Source organism: Malania oleifera, chromosome 8 (assembly GCF_029873635.1).
Source record: "Malania oleifera isolate guangnan ecotype guangnan chromosome 8, ASM2987363v1, whole genome shotgun sequence".
Classification (NCBI taxonomy): Eukaryota; Viridiplantae; Streptophyta; class Magnoliopsida; order Santalales; family Ximeniaceae; genus Malania; species Malania oleifera.
This window is the reverse complement of record NC_080424.1, coordinates 7,793,106-7,813,634: the sequence shown is the minus strand read 5'-3', so window position 1 is coordinate 7,813,634 and position 20,529 is coordinate 7,793,106. Positions and strand designations below refer to the sequence as shown.

Here is a 20,529-nt window from a genome sequence, read left to right as displayed (position 1 = left end):
TAAAATGATCTTCAAAATTATAAAAAAAAAAAATCAAAACTTCAAAATTCAAAAATTAAGAGGCACAAATAATCCTAGAAGTGGTAGGAAGGCTTAGAAATTCTTTAAAAAATGTAACAAACACATCAAGAGTATTGAATGGCTTGCCAAAAATCAATATGCTCAAGTGATGAATTCGAAATGAAATTTCGAAAGGCCATGATTATCGAGTAGTGCAAGGAAAGCCCCAAAAATTCTAAAATGCAACAAACATGTTGGGAGGCTTGCTAAAGATTAAGAAACTTAAAAATGAAGATAAACCGTCATAAATTTATCAAAAGTTTTTAAGAAGCTCAGAGCTCAAAATAAAAATCTTTGAATCAAGTACTAAGAAGGTTTAGATTACCAAATCAAAAAAACATTAAGATCAATTTCAGTGTCAAGGAGGCCCTATAATTGACCCTAACAAAATCGTAAATTTTATTTTCAAGTCCATGGTTAGTTAGAGGCTTATGTTATGGCAAAATGATCTCTCACATAATTTAGACTTTGAAACCTACAGGTAATGAATACCATAATAGATCCTTATTAAGGTGTAGCAAAATCATTCCATATGGCTTATCTAGATTAGGGATTCTATTATGGTGTCTGGATGAAAGCCCTCTTAGGCATGCCTAGCTAATCTATTTACCCTTAAGTTATACATGCGTCAAATTCTATATGGTTGGTTAGTGGTTGACCTAACTTGCCTGCTTTTTGGAAGGGGCGGCCTTGGTTATGTGATCAGTTATCTTAACTTCCACAAAGAGGGTAGGGCATTTCCCCTTCTTTTTATCTTTTCCTTTTCCAATCTATCTATATATATATATATATATATATATATATATATATATATATATATATATATATATATATATATTGCAAACATAGATAGACCCATTGATTTGCCTAAATTTAGGAGGATGAGCATTAGGAGTTTAAAGGAAAGGAGTTGTATTGAGGACGAATTTGGTTGGGGATCCTATGACAGGCTGAAAATAGTGTTACATAGAGAAAGAACTCTAAATACGAGGGATTTATGCAAGTTGCAACTAACAATGAACACTCAAAACAGATTGCACAAAAAAGGGTAAAAATTTCATGTAAGAAAAAAACTTAACCTTGAACAAAAATGAAGGCAAATCTCTATTGGTACAGCAACCGAAGGGCTTCCAAAAGGGTGGCTCTGAACCTAACAAGGTCAAGCTTTACATTTTGCTTGTCCAAATATGTTGACCTAATTGCGTTCCATCCCAACTTGTGTATTGAAAAGGGATCCTTAAAAACAACATGATCAAGTGGATACTGTTTTATCAAACTGCTTTCTTCTTCCTTTATCTGGTATTCTAAGTACCTAAGGTTCATCTCTGCTGCAGGGTTTCCAAAATCATATTTAGCTAACCATCCCATCCCACCCAAAGGTACTACTTGGATTAAAATTGCCCTTTCAGGAAGGAAAACCATGTTAGTAATGCCAGCTCCATGCACACCCATCAGCACATCACAAGAGTTCACAATTTTTGCAAATTTTGATAAGTCTGCTGTAGCTTCCGCAACAATGACCTTGAACCCCAACCTCCTAGCCATCTTAACAATTTCGCGTTCGTTCATAAAAGATCGAGATTTCCTTCTTGAAATGATAAGCATTGTTGGCCTTTTACCTCCATGATCTGATCCTAGTGTGATTGCAGTAGCCCTTTTTAAGGAGTAAGTGCTTCTTAAGAATTCCCTGAAGTCTCTCATTGAATACGGAGATTTCGAGGGATCAATGCTAAGTTCCTTGCGTTGTTTATAAAGGCCAACTATCATTCCTGGGAAGCAATGCACTTGATTGTGTTCTCCATCAATGTTGATAATTTCATAGTTGGACAATTTTCTCAATATTGCTTTGAACTTGGAAACCCAGTGAGATTTTGTATCAGCCACTAGAAGTTGAACTTGGCCGTTGAATTGTCGAGAAGTCGAATAGAGAGGGATCATGACATCAGTGAAGTCATGGAAATGGTTTCCTGCGTACCCTCCAAGAGAGAAAAGAACAGATGGGACACTGTGGTTTACTGTGCAGCTTGGGAGTTCATGGTCATGGTTACTGACCAATTTTACCGAGAAGTTCCTCACAGACTCCATTGCTGTTGTGTCTCCTTTTCGAGCATAAGGCCTTATGCTCCATGAAGTAGTACTGTTTGCTCCCAAAGTAGTACTGTTTGCTCCCAAATTGCCCATTGGATCAGATGAAGCAACAAAAATGGTGGAAGACTTTCCATGGATCCTTATATCACCATTGATCTTACAATAGTCTGATCTCGGTTCCAATAGTTTGCATATGGGTTCCAATTCTGCCTCACTTCTTGTTGTGTCTGTACAATCAACAACACAAAATGAATTATTAAGTCATAGATCATGCTTATGAAAAAAATATGATTTTTTTTTCGTAGAGAAAGTATGACCTGCACTGCGACTACTGCCAAACAAAAAAAAAGAAACATTATTCTTAAAGTTCTTAAGAATAATGTTTTTTTTTTTTTTTAAATGTTTAATCAATCGACGCATTGCTTTGTTTGTTTGATGATTTGAAGTGCTTTTTATTTCTTATTTGATTTTTTATTCTTGTCTGGTGAGGTAATACAAAGGGCATATTATTATATCAAAGAAGGGTTAACTATATACCGGATGGAGATGGAGCTAATTTTTTAAATGTTTTTTTTTTTTTAGAATTTGAATGTGAAAATTACATTGAGCTTAATTAATCACAATTTCCGTTGACTTTTTGAATTACTTTTACAAAATTGTATGTCCAGTTGTGAAAAATAAGTTGCCCTTTACTTTTTGAGTTTTTAAATTAAAAATGCATTTTATTTTTTAGTTTTTTCGTATGAGCTTGTGCTGACTTAATATAAAAACTAGTTTAGGTAATTAGTTTTTCACTTTGTGTTATATAAGCCACTTTTTTTTTCTTAAAAAAAAAACTTTCATATGGATGTTGAACAATTAAAAAAAAAAGTGATATCCTTTAAAAAATTAAAATATAAGAAATAAAAAATTAATTTTCCCAACTAAATAACCGTTAATTAGAATGTGTTTAGTTTGCAAAATACGCCTTCCTAAGAATAACCTGAAATATAATGAGAATACAATACATATTATATAAAAATATAATAATTTTAAAAGAGATTACTCTTGCAAGGATTTTTATATTTATATATTCATGAAATAGGATGTATGGGGATAGACGTAAAATTATATTTGTATGTCCTTTATGGTGATAGGACTTTTTTTCGTATAATATATCATTTTATGAAGGTTACTCTATGCCTAGATAACCTTAATTTTAACTACTACTACTACTACTACTATTATTATTATTATTATTATATTGAAACGATGGTATTCGAGGCCCTTTGGACATTCAACTAATTCATCAGGATAATGAACCCGTCTCTCTACCTTTCTCTACTTAAATACTAAAGTATTGTCTCAAATAAAAAATCGTAGTGTTGGAGACTCAAACTCGATTCATTTAATTAGGAGAATCTGATCATTTTATTACTATTTATATGGTCATGGATCATTATGATGGCTGCAGACGACAAAATTTGGGCATACCTATGTGCTGAGAGCCACTTGTCTCCTCAACCATTCGCAACCTAAAGCGCATCCCCATTGACAACTGCAAATTTGCTGCAAAAAATATACATTGATGCATGGAAGCAAGTTAGAAAATCATACCAAAAATGCAGAAACTCATGTAAGAGGGTAAAGCTAGCTCGATCATGCTTTGTTTACGTTTAGAGCTACACATGCAAGAGGTCTACCATTAATACTGCATGCAGGAGGTGTTAATGGAACTACATGGGTAGGTAGGAAGGGACTCACGCATGAGTACTGCTGGGAGATGGGTGAGATCATAAGGCTTGAAAACCATGAAAAATGTGAAAGCAAGGAGGAAGCAGCCCACAAAAGCCCCACATCCGAACTTCCTCTGCTCCTCCTTACTAAAGCTTCTTGCTAATATCGTATCGTACTTCGTCCTCATCATCTTCTTCCCATATAATTAAAACACCATTACTACCTAATACTTCTTACTCTTCATTCCCGATATCTTCCTGCAAAACCTACCTGATCACCTCTCTCTCTCTGATTCAAGAGGGCAGCTAGCCAGCTAGTTCTGTTGTACGTGTAAGAAAGTCTCTTTTGCAACCTCTCTCATTACCTAATATTGAATATATGACAACTTCTATAGCTGAATATATATATATATATATAGGGGAAGGGTTATGGCTGGAGGGGGGAGACATGCATACTTAATTTACGTAATTAATGATTGCTCTACACGTTTGTCATATTAATTTATATTATTTAGGCAATATATATATAAAATAGAAATTTTAGTTGGGTGATAGTTTTCAAAGGCCATACCTTTCCATATATTTATACGAAAAACAAGTTAAAAAAAGAGCCAGAGGTTGCTCTCTCAAGAGTCAACCTCAAAGGTCCTTTTCACAACCTTCCAATACATACATGTATGTGTATATATATTAATGCTTATATGGTAAATAACTGTGTACTCCGTAGAACTTGCAGACATGCACGTAATATATAGTCTTCTCAAAATTTCTACTCGGCTGTATCTAGACTCAAAAATGAGTTCACAAGTTGAGTGGGTCGACTCGACTCACTTGAGTTAGTAGGATGCCGTGGGTGTATAATTTTAGTTAACATGAGTGCCTCCGAAACTTAGAAGATACTAAGAAAAGTAAAGAAAAATATGAAAACGAGAAAAACCAATAAGGAAGTCTTATGTCTCATATGATGGAGTAGATTACACACGCATGAACCCTTTTTCAGCATATTATGTAATCTAGAATATTACCCTTCGACAAATAGATTAGTATGATCAAATTCTAGATCGCCCAACATGTTGAAAAGGGGTTCATGCATGTGTAATATAATCCATTTACCCACAGATAGATTAGGATTATCAAATTCTTACATATATCTCCTCGGTCCAAGTTATTCCTCGCCTACGTCTCTCCATAATTAGTTCCTAGACCACTAACATAAATAACTCATTCACTTCCTCTTCAATGGTATTGTTATTTGATTTATGTTTTCAAGTGCCTAGATCTTCTCAAAGACACGAAAAATAAAATAGAGATCTATCCCTACACATGTACGCAAACCTGCTTTCTAACTCAATGTGAAATATGTGTCCCGCTCATCCTATCTTGTATACAGTGTTTTACCTAATTTCTTTAATTTATCGTTCAGAGTTAATTCTATCCACTTTACCATTCTCATCAGCAACTTTTGTTGAGTTTTATTTTAATGAACCAAAATTTGATCTTATAAAATTATGTTTAAGTAAATTAATTTGTGTCTTATCAGTGTTTTGTATAAAGAGAAAAAACATATAGAAAATAATTTACAAATATTTTTCCAAATCTCCAATTTAAATAAAACCACAAATCTCTCTCATATTTAATATCATTGGAGCTCCAACATATGTAGATTGCAATGATAAGCATGCTTGGATCCCAAAATAGGAAACTAACATGGTTGAATTGATTTGACACTGAGTCGGCTCACTGAGTTACAGGTTGTCGGCGGAATTGAATTAGCATTGCTACTTATTGTGAAATGAAAAAAAAAAAAAAAACTTGTGGGTGTGGGTAAGAAGTGGTTGGTTAGGCAGAGTGAGACATTTGAACAAAATGTGGACTGCGGTGCTTTGGTGGGATGCATGATTTGGTAGGAGTAGGAATATTATTAATTAGTTTAGTTCAAAACTATTGTTTCTTAAATAATCAAAGGTATGCGTTTGTGCATGCCTTACTAATTTGAAAATGTGTTTTATATTTTTAAGGTCTTGTTTTTTGTGTGTTGGAGAGCACTAGATGCTTAGGAGTTGGCAATGGAGTATTGCCCTCCCACAATAATGCATAGGACCTTCCAATAACATTATAATTTACAGGAGGAAATGGATTAGAAGCTTCTAAATTTTTTTTTTATTTTCGAGAATTTGCCTTTAAAAAAATGGTTTTTGGTTAGACATACCTCATGATTAGAGACGGGGCTTCTCATATAAGAATTTCTTGTGTGTAGGCATAGAAAATGAGGTGAGCAACGTTAGCTTCTCAAAAACGCTCTGATGCCCAAGTTGGTGAAGATTACAATAAAGAAGTTGTTAGAATCACAAGAGCATCCCTTTAGATATTCGACAACTTATATAAACATAAACTGTCACACCTGATCAAGAATCACAAGAGCTTGCACAAATATAGTCTCCAAATTTGTTAATGGATTGATTCTATCAAATTTGAGGTTTGATCGACCGTTATTTTCAAATTATTCAAATATTGTCTTACCATCATAAAAGCATATGACAAGGATTCTGAGTTATTATTTTTTTAGATTTGTAATTCAGATATTTATGAAACAAACTCCCACAACAAAATAATGAAGAAAAAAAATTGTAATTCAGCTGTATTGTCAAACGACCTATTACTTATGCGAAACAATTATGACAAGAGTTGTGACGCCCCGATTTTCGTATACTTTTTTTTCCTCAATAATAAATAAATAATCACACGTCATCTATAACATTCACAAATCGGCCACGTCAACAATCCTACTATCATTCATACAACCTGACCCGCATTGGGTAAGGGGTAAAAAATTATTTTATTTATTCCCTCTGCCCTAATACGTTATGCAATCACGTATGGGCATATCTGATACCTATCAGGGCACTCACCTTACTCAACAAGCCCTCAGGCGGAGAGTTTCACTTCGCCTCAAATATATATATTACCAACACACATGGTTCCATTTCTCAATTTTATCATTCTTTATTTCTCAATTTCTATTTTCTCTTTCATTTTAACCAATTTTATCATTCTTTCACTTTTCGTTTCTATTTTACTTTCCGGTTCATGAGTATCCTCAACATCAAATACCAACATCGCGTCTGTAACTCATGGCCACCCTGAGGATCTTTTTATCCACGCCATGCTTCCCCCCATGGTCAAGGTTGTGCGGCCCGAAGGCTGGATCTAATCGCGGTTGGCCGACCTGGTTAGATCAAAAATCATATCACATATTGCATCTGTAGTAGGACTGGCTAGCCTATAACCCTGATCCGGACTCAAAGGGCCCACAATCCTACAAAATGGCACAGTCGACTGTCACGCCACACGCTCCAAGAGTTCGTATGGTTGCACTAACACCACTAACAACTGTAGCGTGCTCAATATCATAACCATACAATAGAGTTTACTACCATATACCTGCAATCATTATGCGGTATTAACATTTCATCAATTATATTCCAGTATATCACAATTCAGTTCAATATAAATATTCTCATCATTTTCTGTGCACATTTCATCATCTCGTAATATCATATATCATATTTCACGTATTTTTCACATTTTTCCAAAATACTCATATCAACAATTTGTACAAACTCATTTATCATGCAAATAATTTTCACTCACAAATAAATACCACATTTCATTATTTTCCAATATCAGTAATTCACAAAATCTCATTTTTCAGGAAAAATATTTCTACTCACATATAAATATCATATTTCATTATTTCTCACTAATCACATCAGTAATTCTCATTTCAATATTTTCTCAGAAATTACTCATCATTATATTTTACGCTCAAAAATATCACAATTTACAATTACTCAAATGCCACACAATTTATCTGATATTTATATCATAATAATTTTCAAACAAAATATCATATGCTCATTTTCACATATTAATTTAAATAATAATTCTAAAAACACTGCTATAATTTATTCCCCTTACCTGGCTTACTGAGAGGCTCGTTAACACCCAAATTCTAGGCCCTTGGCGCTCAAAATTTAACTCCTACAAATTTACATTTTTCTGAGATTAATTAACCTATTTCTCAAAATACTATCCATCTAACCTTCCCTAGGCTCCATATACCTCAAATTAGCATTTAAATTAATATTTAACACCCCCACTTAATTTTCTGAATTTTGCTTGTGGGTCCCAAAATTACAATCGTGGCGCTCACCTGAGCCCTAAATTTTAGAAATTCTACTTCAACTCCAGATCCTCAATGTTTTAGCTTTTTTAAATTAATCCTAATTAATTAAATAAGCCCCTTAATAACCCCCGTACCCCAAATTTGGGATTTTGCCCACGACGACCTCACGAGAATTCTGTCCCACTAGACTTGTAGAGAATCATTCCTAAATTCTCGTGGTGGTGTTCGTTCGTCAATCAGGCTTATAATTTGCAAGAAATTAAAGAAAAATGGGAAATTGACTTATCCCAGGAGATACGCCTATGCCGCTCCTACCACCGATCCGTTCTGGTGGAAATGACGGTAGCGGAGAATGGAGTCCGGCGATATCTTCCGATTTTTGATCGGGCGAAAATTCGCCACGAAATCGAGGAGAAAGGGAGAGAGAATGAGAGGAGAGAAAGAGTGTCTGTGCGTGCAGGAAGAAGAAAAGAAAAAAAAAAAAGAAAAGAAAGAAGAAGAAGAAGAAGATATGGGGGGCAATATGCAGGAAATGATTCCTGAAGCTTCAAAAAAGCTTCAGGATATTAGGATATAATAATAATAATAATAATAATAATAATAATAATAATAATAATAATAATAATAATAATAATAATAAATTAATATTAATAATTATATATTTTATTAATAAAATAAAAATAAATTTTAATTATTATACTTTTTATTTTTTTTAAAACTCAATTAATTAATTAATTAATTAATTAATTTTTTTAATTTTTAAATTTCTTAAATTTTGAATTTTTAAAATTTTTTTGGAATCACCCCACTAAGCTTGTATAGTCATTTTTGGAGTTATTACATTCTCCCCACCTTATAAAAATTTTGTCCTCGAAATTTGCTATTCCCTTGTTTTTCATCCTTAACGGAAATACTTCTAATTTTATTAATTACCCTCACTTATGGCGGAGGAACACCGTGGTTACAATGAGGGTTCAGGGAGACTACAACTTTTCAAAAATTCTCCCAAAGTCATTCATATTTCAAAATTAAAAACCCTATAATTCTTACGTTATACTATACAAATAAAAATATACAATATTATTCCATTCACTTGATTGACTCAACTCTAAGCTCCACTGAATAAGTGTGGGTATCTCTGGCACATCTGATCCTTTAGTTCCCAGGAAGCCTCCTCAACGGCATGATTGCACCACAAAACTTTTACCAGTGGAATCTTCTTTATGCGTAGCTCCTATTCGTTCCAGTCAAGAATCAGCACTGGCACTTCCTCATAAGTTAAAGTGTCTCTCAACTCCAGTGCTTCATAGCTAATCACATGGGAGGGATTTGGGACGTATTTCCTCAGCATAAAAACGTGGAATACGTCATGGATCCTAGATGGTAATGCTAAATGATAGGCAACTGGACCCACTTTTTCAAGAATCTCGAATGGTCCAATATGCTTAGGGCTCAGCTTACCCTTCCTTCCGAACCTCATAACACCTTTCAGTGGTGCCACCTTCAGGAATACGTGATCTCCTGTGTCAAACTCCAATTCTCGCAGACAAGTCATAACTCTTCTGTCGACTCTACGCTGTCCTGATCCTATCTCTGATTAGTCTGATTTTATCCCGAGTCTACTGTATCAGCTCTGACCCCAATACGTGTCTCTCTCCAACCTCATCCTAGTACAATGGGAATCGACACCTCCTACCATACAACGCCTCATACGGTGCCATCCCAATACTAGCCTAGTAGCAGTTGTTATATGCAAACTCAACTAGTGGCAGATATTGCATTCAACGACCTCCAAAGTCCAGCACACATGCTCGCAGCATATCCTTCAAAACTTGTATCATCCTCTCCGTCTGCCCATCTATCTAAGGATGAAAAGCTGTATTGAACGACAACTGAGAACCCATGACCCCTTGCAGACTCTTCAAAAAACGAGATGTGAACCGTGGGTCTCTATCTGAAACTATGGACACTAGGACGCCGTGGAGCCTAACTATCTCTTGGATATATAACTCAGCCAATCTGCCTATGGAGTAGCTAACTCTGATTGGCAAAAAGTGGGCAGTCTTCGTCAGTCGATCCACCACTACCCAAATAGCGGCCTGTCCACGCAACGCCTGCAGTAATCCTGTGACGAAATCTATCGCTATATACTCCCACTTCCACTCAGGAATGTGAAGTGGTTGTAATGATCCCGCCGGTCTCTAGTGCATAGTTTTCACTTGCTGGCACGTCAAACATTGATCCATATATTGGGCTATCTCCCTCTTCATGTTGCTTCACCAGAAGGACATTTTAGTGCTACCTGGATGTACAGTATACAAGGACCGATGTGCTTCCTCCAGAATGACCTTCTTGATCTCAGGATCGGCAGGAACGCATAACCTGGTATGGAACCTCAAGGCTTCATCTTCTGAAATGTTGAACTCTGGTTCTTGACCGTCCTATACCTTTCCTACAAGCTCTACTAGTTCTGCATCATTCCTCTGAGCTACATTAATCCTCTCTTATAGAGTCGGCTGTAAAACCAAGTTAGCAATGAACGCCTAGTGATCGCCCTTTAGTAGCTCGACACCGAGTCTCTCTAGATCCATCTGGATCGGATGATGAATCGCCACTGCAGATATAGATGAATTCACTGATTTTCGACTCAAAGTATCAGCAACCACATTAGCCTTTCCCGGGTGGTAGCTGATAGTGCAGTTGTAATCCTTTATTAGCTCCAACCATCTCCTCTGCTTCATATTCAATTCCTTTTACGTGAAGAAATACCTTAAACTCTTATGGTCAGTAAATATCTAACACCTACCCCCATATAGATAGTGTCTCCAAATCTTCAGTGCGTAAACAACTGCTGCCAACTCTAGATCATGGGTAGGGTAGTTCTTCTCATATTCTTTCAATTATCGTGAGGCATGGGCTATCACTCTCCCTCACTATATCAACACGCATCCAAGCCCCTTATGGGACGCATCATCGTAAATTATGAACCCCTCTTCTCTTGAAGGAATTGTCAACACAGGCGCAGTGATGAGTCACTGCTTCAACTTCTGGAAGCTCTGTTCACATTCATCAGACCACTCAAACTTCACTCCCTTCCTAGTCAATCGGGTAAGTGGCCCTGACAGTCTAGAGAAGCCCTCAACAAACCTGTGGTAGTACCTAGTCAATCCCAGGATACTCCTGATCTCGTGCACGTTCTTTGGTCGTACTCAGTCTACTACCGCCTCAATATTACTCGGATCAACAGAAATACCACCCTTGGATATGACGTGTCCAAGGAAGGTAACCTGTTTCAACCAGAACTCACACTTCTTGAACTCACACCTGTAGCACTATACTCAGATGCTCCTCATGCTCCTCTGGGCTCTTCGAATACACCAGTATATCATCAATAAATACCACCACAAACTGATTCAAATACTGGTGAAAAAACCTATTCATCAAATCCATAAACACTGCAGGAGCATTCGTAAAACCAAACGACATAACTAGAAATTCATAATGGTCATACTGTGTTCTAAATGTCGTCTTTGAAACATCTTCCACCCTGACTTTCACTTGATGGTACTCAGAGCGTAAGTCTATCTTCGAAAAGATCTGTGTCCCCTGTAACTGGTCAAACAAATCATCAATACGCGGGAGCGGGTATTTATTCTTAATAGTCACTTTGTTTATTTCCCGGTAGTCGATGCATAACCTCATCGACCCATCCTTCTTCCTCACAAACAAAATCAATGCTCCTCAGGGCGACACACTGGGCCGAATGAACCCTTTATATAATAGCTTCTACAAATGCTCTTTCAATTTTTTCAACTCTATCGGTGCCATTCTATATGGCCCTTTGAAATCAGTGCTGTCCCCGGAGCCAAATCAATAACAAACTTTACCTCACGATCAGAAGGTAGTCCCGGCAAATCCTCGGAAAATACATCAGAAAAGTCCCTCACCACTGGGATATCCTCCACCCTCAGCCTCCCTTCTGATACTACCTTCACATAGGCTAAATATCCATGACAACCTTCTGATAGCAATCCATGTTCCTGAATAGCGGATAGTAACTGAGGTGGGGTGCGCACACGTGATCCAACGAATCTGTACTCCTGTCCCTCTGGAGGTCTGAATACTACCACTATCTGATGGCAATCAATGCTAGCATAGTGGACAGTTAGCCAATCCATACCCAAGATTATCTCAAACCCATGCATGTCTAGGACCACCAGATTAGCTAACAAAGACTCCCCTGAATATCCACCGGACAGTCTTTGAGTACCTTTCTACATATCCTTATAGCCCCAGTCAGCGTAGAACCAGACAAACTAATTTCTAACTACTGAGGCTCAAACCCACACAATTTAACATAATCTCGGGCAATAAAAGAATGCGTCGCCCCAAAATCAAACAAAACAGTAGCTTTAAATGACAGTATTGAAATCGTACTTGTCACCAAATCTTCTGCCGCCTTAGCAGCTCTAGGCGTCAGCGCATAAACTCGTGCCAACGCAGTATTCCTCTGCTGTCCACCTCAAGGTGCCCGGTAGCCTCCTCTGTACGGTCGAGGAACAGCTGCTACCGGTGGCAGTTCCGCGCAATATGCCTAGGCTGATGGCACTGATAGCAAACAACCTCTCTCGCTCGGCACTCTCCTGGGTGCCTCCTCAAACATCTGGGACAAGGAGGGGGCATCTGTCTACCCTGTACTGCTCGATCTCCTCCTCCCTATTGTCGTCCCCCTCTGCTATCATATCTCCTCCATGGCCCTCGACTGGGCCTTGCCTGAAAATCAGAAGGCGCGAGCCTTTTCCTTTGGCTCTGGGCTGTTGCGCCTCTCTGTATGCCGCTCTCGATCACCGTAGCCCTGTCCACTATCTCTAAGAAGGTTTGAGCTCGGAAACCTACCACATGCTCATACAATTTCTGTCTCAGACCCTCCTTAAACTTCCTCTCCTCATCTGGCACCATATACGGGGCGAACCGGGACAATTCAAGAAACCTCACTGTGTACTACTGCACCGTCATAGACCCCTATGTCAGATACAGAAATTCTGATGCCTTTGCGCTCTTGAATGTAGCGGGAAAGTACTGCTCAAAGAAAATCTCCCTGAAGCGACTCCACGTCATCGCTACAGGTCAGGCCTCTACTCCTCAAGTAATCTCACTGACCTTCACCAACGCTTTGCTTCCCCGGTCAATTTAAATGTGGCAAAAAACACCCTCTGCTCGTCTGTATATGAGAGGACTGCCAGTATGTCCTCTATGTCCTGAACCCAGTTCTCTGCTACTAATGGGTCTGCTCCTCTAGAAAAAATGAGGGTCGCATACGCGTGAACTGCTCGATCGTGCATTTCTGCTCCCTCAAGCTCCTCACCATCCCAGCCATCACCTGTAGAGTGACGCTATGCAATACCGCGTCAGGGTCTGCACCACCCACACTAGAAGGTCCTACTCCATCACTTCCCACATTCGTGTTGCTATTTCCCGGATCCATCCTGCAAAGGAAACAACAAATCTTAGCATACAATCACTATCACGCAACCCATACACTACAATAACTCATAAATTATTCCTCTATCCACATCCTAAATCCCCAATTAAGATTCAGTCCTACCACTCAGAAACAAGACCTAGCGGTAGTATCCATGATTTTCCTGAAATCGCCACCCCAGGAAAAACACAGAAACAACCCCGGTACCCCTGTCTCTAGGCCGTAAGATCGAACCCTAAATTCTCACCTTATCCTCAAACAACCACTAACTTACATTTCAGTCTACTCATCACCTATTTTCCTCAAAATGCACTCCTATACTCTCGTATTGTATTCTGCTGTCTATTAAAGTCTATAGAACCTAGCAACCTAGGTTCTGATACCAAACTATGACGCCCCGATTATAGTACAATTTTTTTTCCTCAATAATAAATAAATAATTACACATTATCCATAACATTCACAAATCGGCCACGTCAACAATCTTAGTATCATTCATACAACTCGACCTGCATTGGGTACCGGGTAAAAAATTATTTTATTTATTCAACCGAATAGTGGAAGACAATATATTTATAACATCTAGAATACAATATCCAAAGTATTAACATACATATTTATACAATACTATCTCATACTAAAAAATTATACAACCCTAGGAAATCACACCTCCCTAGTCTAAACTCACCCTGTATATCAGGGTTCTAGCTCCCTATTATCATGGAGCTCTATCACCCGGTCGATCTCTATTCCCTAAAAAATTTAGATAAATTGGGTGAGACACATCTCAGTAAGAAGGAATAAATTATTTACAGTGTGTGGCCATATGAGTTCAATTATAATACACTTTACTTTTCAAATCATTGTTTCATTTGAGAAAATACACTGATATACACATTCTCATAATCATATAATTATACAACACAAGCTTTCATAAGCTTTAAAATCATTTCTCAAATTCAATAAGTTCCAACACATATTTACCGTGAAGTTCCTGAGAATAGGGAAGATTACCCACCCATACAGGTAACTTCTTTCTGCCCTAACACACTATGCAACCACGTATGGCCACATATGATACCTATTAGGGCACTCACCTTACTCAGCAAGCCCTCAAGCGGAGAGTTTCACTTCGCCTCAAATATGAATATTACCAACTCACACGGTTCCATTTCTCAATTTTATCATTCTTTATTTCCCAATTTCCATTCTTTCTTTCATTTTCTTTTTCATTTTAGTCAATTTTATCATTCTTTCACTTTTCGTTTCCATTTTACTTTCCGACTCATGAGTATCCTCAGTATCAAATACTAACATCGCGTCTGTAACTCATGGCCACCCTAAGGATCTTTCTATCCACGCCATGCTTCCCCCTATGGTCAAGGTTGTGCGGTCCGAAGGCTAGATCTAACCGCGGTTGGCCAACCCGGTTAGATCAAATATCATATCACATATCGCATCTGTAGTACAACTGACCGACCTATAACCCTGATCCGGACTTAGGGGGCCCACGACCCTACAAAATGGCACAATCGATTGTCACGTCACATGCTCCAAGAGTCCGTGTGGTTGCATTAACACCACTAGCAACGGTATCGTACTCAATATCATAACCATCCAACAGGGTTTAGTACCACATACCCGTAATCATTGTGCGGTATTGACATTTCATCAATTATATTCTAGTATATCACAATTCAGTTCAATATAAATATTCTCATAATTTTCTATGCACATTTCATTATCTCGTAATATTATATATCATATTTCACGTATTTTTCACATTTTCCCAAAATACTCATATCAACAATTTGTACAAACTCATTTATCATGCAAATAATTTCTACTCACAAATAAATACCACATTTCATTATTTTCCAATATCAGTAATTCACAAAATCTCATTTTTTAGGCAAAACATTTTTACTCAAATATAAATACTATATTATTATTACTCACTAATCACATGAGTAATTCTCATTTCAATATTTTCTCAGAAATTACTCATCGTTATATTTTACACTCAGAAATATCACAATTTACAATTACTCAAATGCCACACAATTTATCTGATATTTATATCATAATAATTTTCAGACAAAATATCATATGCTCATTTTCACATATTAATTCAAATAATAATTCTAAAAATACTATTATAATTTATTCCCCTTATTTGGCTCACTGAGAGACTCATTAACACCCAAATTCTACGCCCTTGGCGTCCGAAATTCAACTCCTGCAAATTTACATTTTTCCCAGATTAATTAACCTATTTCTCAAAATAATACCCATCTAACCTTCCCTAAACTCCATATACCTCAAATTAACATTTAAACTAATATTTAACACCCCACTTAATTTTCTGAATTTTGCCTGCGGGTCCCAAAATTACACCTGTGGCACTCACCCGAGCCCTAAATTCCAGAAATCCTACTTCAAGTCCAGATGCTCAACATTTTAGTATTTTTAAATTAATACTAATTAATTAAAAATAAGCCCCTTAATAACTCCCGTACCTCAAATTTGGGGTTTTGCCCACGATGACCCCACAAGAATTCTGTCCCACTAGACTTGTAGAGAATTATCCCTAAATTCTCGTGGTAGTGTTCGTTCGTCAATTGAGTTTAGAATTTGCAAGAAATTAAAGAAGAAAGGGAAATTAGTTTACCTCAGGAGATACACCTACGTCGTTCCTACCACCGATCCGCTCCGGTAGAAATGATGGCAGCGGAGAATAGAGTCCGGCGGCATTTTTTGATTTTTGATTGGGCGAAAATTCGCTACGAAATCGGGGAGAGAGGGAGAGAGAATAAGAGGAGAGAGAGAGTGTCTGTGCGTGCAGGAAGAAGAAAAGAAAAGAAAAGAAAAGAAAAGAAAGAAGAAAAAGAAGAAGAAGAAGAAGATAGGGGGGGGGGGAACCTGCAGGAATTAATTCTTGAAGCTTCTTTGAAGCTTCAAGATGTTAGGATAAAATAATAATAATAATAATAATAATAATAATAAATTAATATTAATAATTATATATTTTATTAATAAAATAAAAATAAATTTTAATTATTATTAATTTTCTTTTTTTAAAAAAACTCAATTAATTAATTAATTCATTATTTAAATTTTTAAAATTTTAAATTAATTAAAAAAATTTTTTTTTTTTTGGAATCACCCCACTAATCTTGTATAGTCATTTTTAGGGTTATTACAAGAGTTGTATTTTCATCCTTTCAAAATGTGCTCTTGAGATCACATCAACAAAGTGAAATTGAACACAAAAAAAATGCAATACAACGATAAAGCTTATACTCATGGATGTTGCAATGAGCAGATATCAATATACTGTATTGAAAGAATACAAAAAAGATGATTAAGAATACATAATATTCTCATATCCAAAGGCCTCACTTATATCCACAATATCATACAAAATATTTTTTCTCACACTTTAAAAATTTTAAAAAAACTATTGAGAGAAGTTTCCCAAAATTTCCTAAGATTTCCTTTTGAATTGGGTAGTAGCTTGAGCGATTTTATTTTCTATGATTTGGTCAACCAATTCAAGATAATTAAAGAGCAAACAATTTTGTAAGGTCAAAAAATTATAATCTAACTAGTAATATTTTTTTTTCTAACAATAATTTTAAAAGAGATGGCTATTGGCTGTACACTTTGTCGCAACATTCCAAAGAGTCAACTTCCGAAATAAAGGGGTTAAATCTCTGAATCGCCTCCACCAAATGGCGAGCTCAAGATCATATGAAAATGGATATATATATATATATATGGTGAGAAATGGATTGAAATATAATCCAATGGAGTCTTCACTGACCTATTTTTAACTCTAGGTGAGGTTAAAAAACCTATTTAATATACTACCGATTCATTGGTCTCTAAACTATATCTCAGTCCAAGGAAACCGGTAGTCAATAGTCTGTATTATCAGGTTGAATTCGGGAATATTACAGTTATGTAAAGGAAATGTACTAGCACCCCTTTATACATGTCCGACGGGCGATAACTGATTAGCTTAAGATTACCTTTGAAATTGACTGATCAAGACTTAGATTCTTCCTTTTATTTGATTACCAAGTCATTAGATATTATATAACCCTACGTAAGACAGAAGCTACCTTCACCTCAGGATCCCCAAAGGTTTGCGAAGACATAACCCTTAATGATCCCTACAAGGATTAGTTACTTATTAAATTTATTTCAAATTAAAGGTTTGCTTTGTCTGACCACTAAATATTGAGAGACCTTATGAAAGACAAAAGCCCCGCATACCTTAGATTTCTCAAGGGTATGTGAAAACATAAACCCCAAGTTTAGAAGAAAGTTCATTGTGGAAATTGATTTCAATATCCTAAGAGATGAAGCAAGCATTCAAAGCATGTAAGCTACAAGACGCTGATGAAAGTGCATATGCGAAGTATGCATGAAAAATGTACACTTAAGTCAAGAAGTCTGACAAGTCAATGATGCAAAAATCAAGTAATGTACATGTTATGTCATAAAACGTTAATGTCTCCTAAATCTTACTTTGCAGTGATCATATCTTCTTTTTTATGAAACTCCCAATAGCGAATCTTGAATTGGATTGGGTTAGGTCTAGATCCAAATTCAACATGAATCTATATTGTTTTTGTATGATTTCATTTAAGATAATTTAGTTGGGATTAGAGGACATACGTACATTGGTAGCAGGGAGGAGGTTCAGGTTCGCAGGTGCTCTATGATATTTAGTTCATAGTTAGATGGAAACATAAAAGAGTGACAAAGTGGTTTGGGAGTGTTTGAGGGTGATACTAAGACATTTCTTTTTACGGTTTCTTCTTAAATTTTCACTTTATTATAAGAGAGAGAGAGAGAGAGAGAGAGAGAGAGAGAGAGAGAGAGAGAGAGAGAGAGAGAGAGAGAGAGAGAGAGAGAGAGAGAGAGAGAGAGTGGTTTATGCCTCATAAATAAATTGCATTTAAGAACAATAAATTTGAACCAAATAAATTTTTCCTTTAATAAATTGTGTTTTTATTTTTCATAATTATTATTTTTTTAAAATAATAATTTAATTATGTTGTTATGCTTATGTCAACTAATTGATCTGACTTTGTCACTGGGCGTTCGACCACTTATACATTTAATTTTTAAATCATATTGTAATTAAATGACCAATTTTTTAAATTAATTTATTAAATAAATGCCATTTTCTTAATTTATCATATCAAAATTGAGTGAAAGAGTAAAATTGTCATTTTATTAAGGATGAAATTTATTTTTTTCGTTAAACTTAACGGTTGACTAACGGCCAATTAACGAAAGGTTTATTTTATCAATGAGATCATAGCTCAAGAGATTTTGTGGTAGCTTTTTAAACTCAAGGGACAGAGTGTTATATTTTGAAAAAATGAGTGAATGTTACTAGATTTTATTTAATAAATGTTTTATTATCATTATTAATTGGGCAAAAGAAATTGACCACCCTAGAGATTTGACAAAAAGACAATGATCTTAAGTTTCAAAATTTCAGGGACCTCTCCCGAAGTTTATTTAAACTTTGATATATTAGAATAAAATGCATTATGAGGAGAATAGAATAAAAATTATGCTGTGAATACAAACTATTCTAAAGAACAATTTTATTTCATTTTGTTCTATTCTAACTTATTAAGTGGATTCTATTTTATTTGCGAGTATTTATTCTAAGAGTATGATACTTCAAGGAATGATTATTTTCAAAACTCACTATCACAAAGTTTATGCTTATTCTGTTCCATTTTTAATGGACAAAAATAAAATTTATATTATTAATTACTTTATGAAAATAACATTTTTTTTTCTTTTCTAAGTTAGTGAATCCCTACATATAATGTATCAATTCTTAAGAAAATAAATTCCACGAATCAAACATAATTCAAGAACATTTAATTTCATGTTTTGAATTTAAAATTGTGTTTATTAAGAAAAAATTTAATATAATTATCTGTAATGCAATTTGTTCAAATTTACATAAATCCTAGTTCAGTGTTTGAACTTCTAACTCATAAACTGAGGATTGCTTTACTCTTATTGTAGGATTGGTCTTTTATATTTCCTATTAGTAACAACTTCAAGAATAGTTAGGTATGATTAATGGTACTAGAAAAAAATGGATAGACATAAAATAACTCGAAATGCGGCAATAAAAAAAGATTTAATAATTTTTAAGTTGTCAAAGAAAATATCTTTTACCGGATGAATTGGTGAAAAAGGATTCATACATCCCGATAGACCCACAATTGTTGTCTTATTGTGTTGTTGATGACTATAGTCGCACATATACGCTTTTTTTTTAATAACCCGATAATTGCAGCTACCATTGCGCTACTTTGGATACTATGTCGCGACACCAAATCCGGAGGTGAAAGCCACCCACCCATTGACGCACTCTTGATAATTCGCTGGGGTAAACTAAGGCGTTTTAAGTTGTCAAAATTTTTTTATTTTAAATTATTTAAATAATTGTAAAAATACCCACTTGTTTCCAATTTTTTGAATTTGGATATAAAAGTCCAAAAACATGTTCTATTGTTTTTTAAAGTTACCACGTAAATATTGGAAAACTGAAAATTAAGTAATGTACTATTTTTTGTAAATACCTAAATAAAATCTATTTTTAAAATCTCATTTTCATCTCAGGAAGTAAACTTTTTACTAATTTTATCATTTCTAGCAATTTTCAAGATGACAAAATATGGCAATTCAATTACTAAAATAAAAAGAAAAAAAGTAAAAAAGAAGACGTTCTAAAGACTTTTACTCTATGTTTGGAAGTATGAATTTTGGATGTTAGATTTGGATAAAATGTAATATAAAATTATATTAATTTTATTTTAAATTCAAATTTAAAATATGAAATTCACGCTTCAAATCTCTATTTTGATGTAATTATTTTGACTAATGTGTCATCCTCACATCAAATTTTGGTTTGGTTTCTGTGCTTTGAGCAATGAGTACCCAAAATTATA

At 35.4% G+C, this 20,529-nt stretch overlaps 1 protein-coding gene across 1 annotated transcript; it reads right to left on the bottom strand.

Annotated features, from left to right (window-relative positions):
- Window positions 1–1,164: 1,164 nt before the first annotated feature.
- Window positions 1,165–19,941, bottom strand: LOC131162563 (beta-1,2-xylosyltransferase XYXT1-like). The gene is made up of 6 exons (XM_058119178.1): window positions 19,862–19,941; window positions 13,415–13,535; window positions 12,823–13,050; window positions 3,892–4,054; window positions 3,622–3,696; window positions 1,165–2,375 (listed from the first exon to the last, which is right to left on the bottom strand). Exons 1-6 carry the CDS (start codon window positions 19,939–19,941, stop codon window positions 1,165–1,167), a joined length of 1,878 nt encoding a protein of 625 aa, XP_057975161.1.
- Window positions 19,942–20,529: the final 588 nt, after the last annotated feature.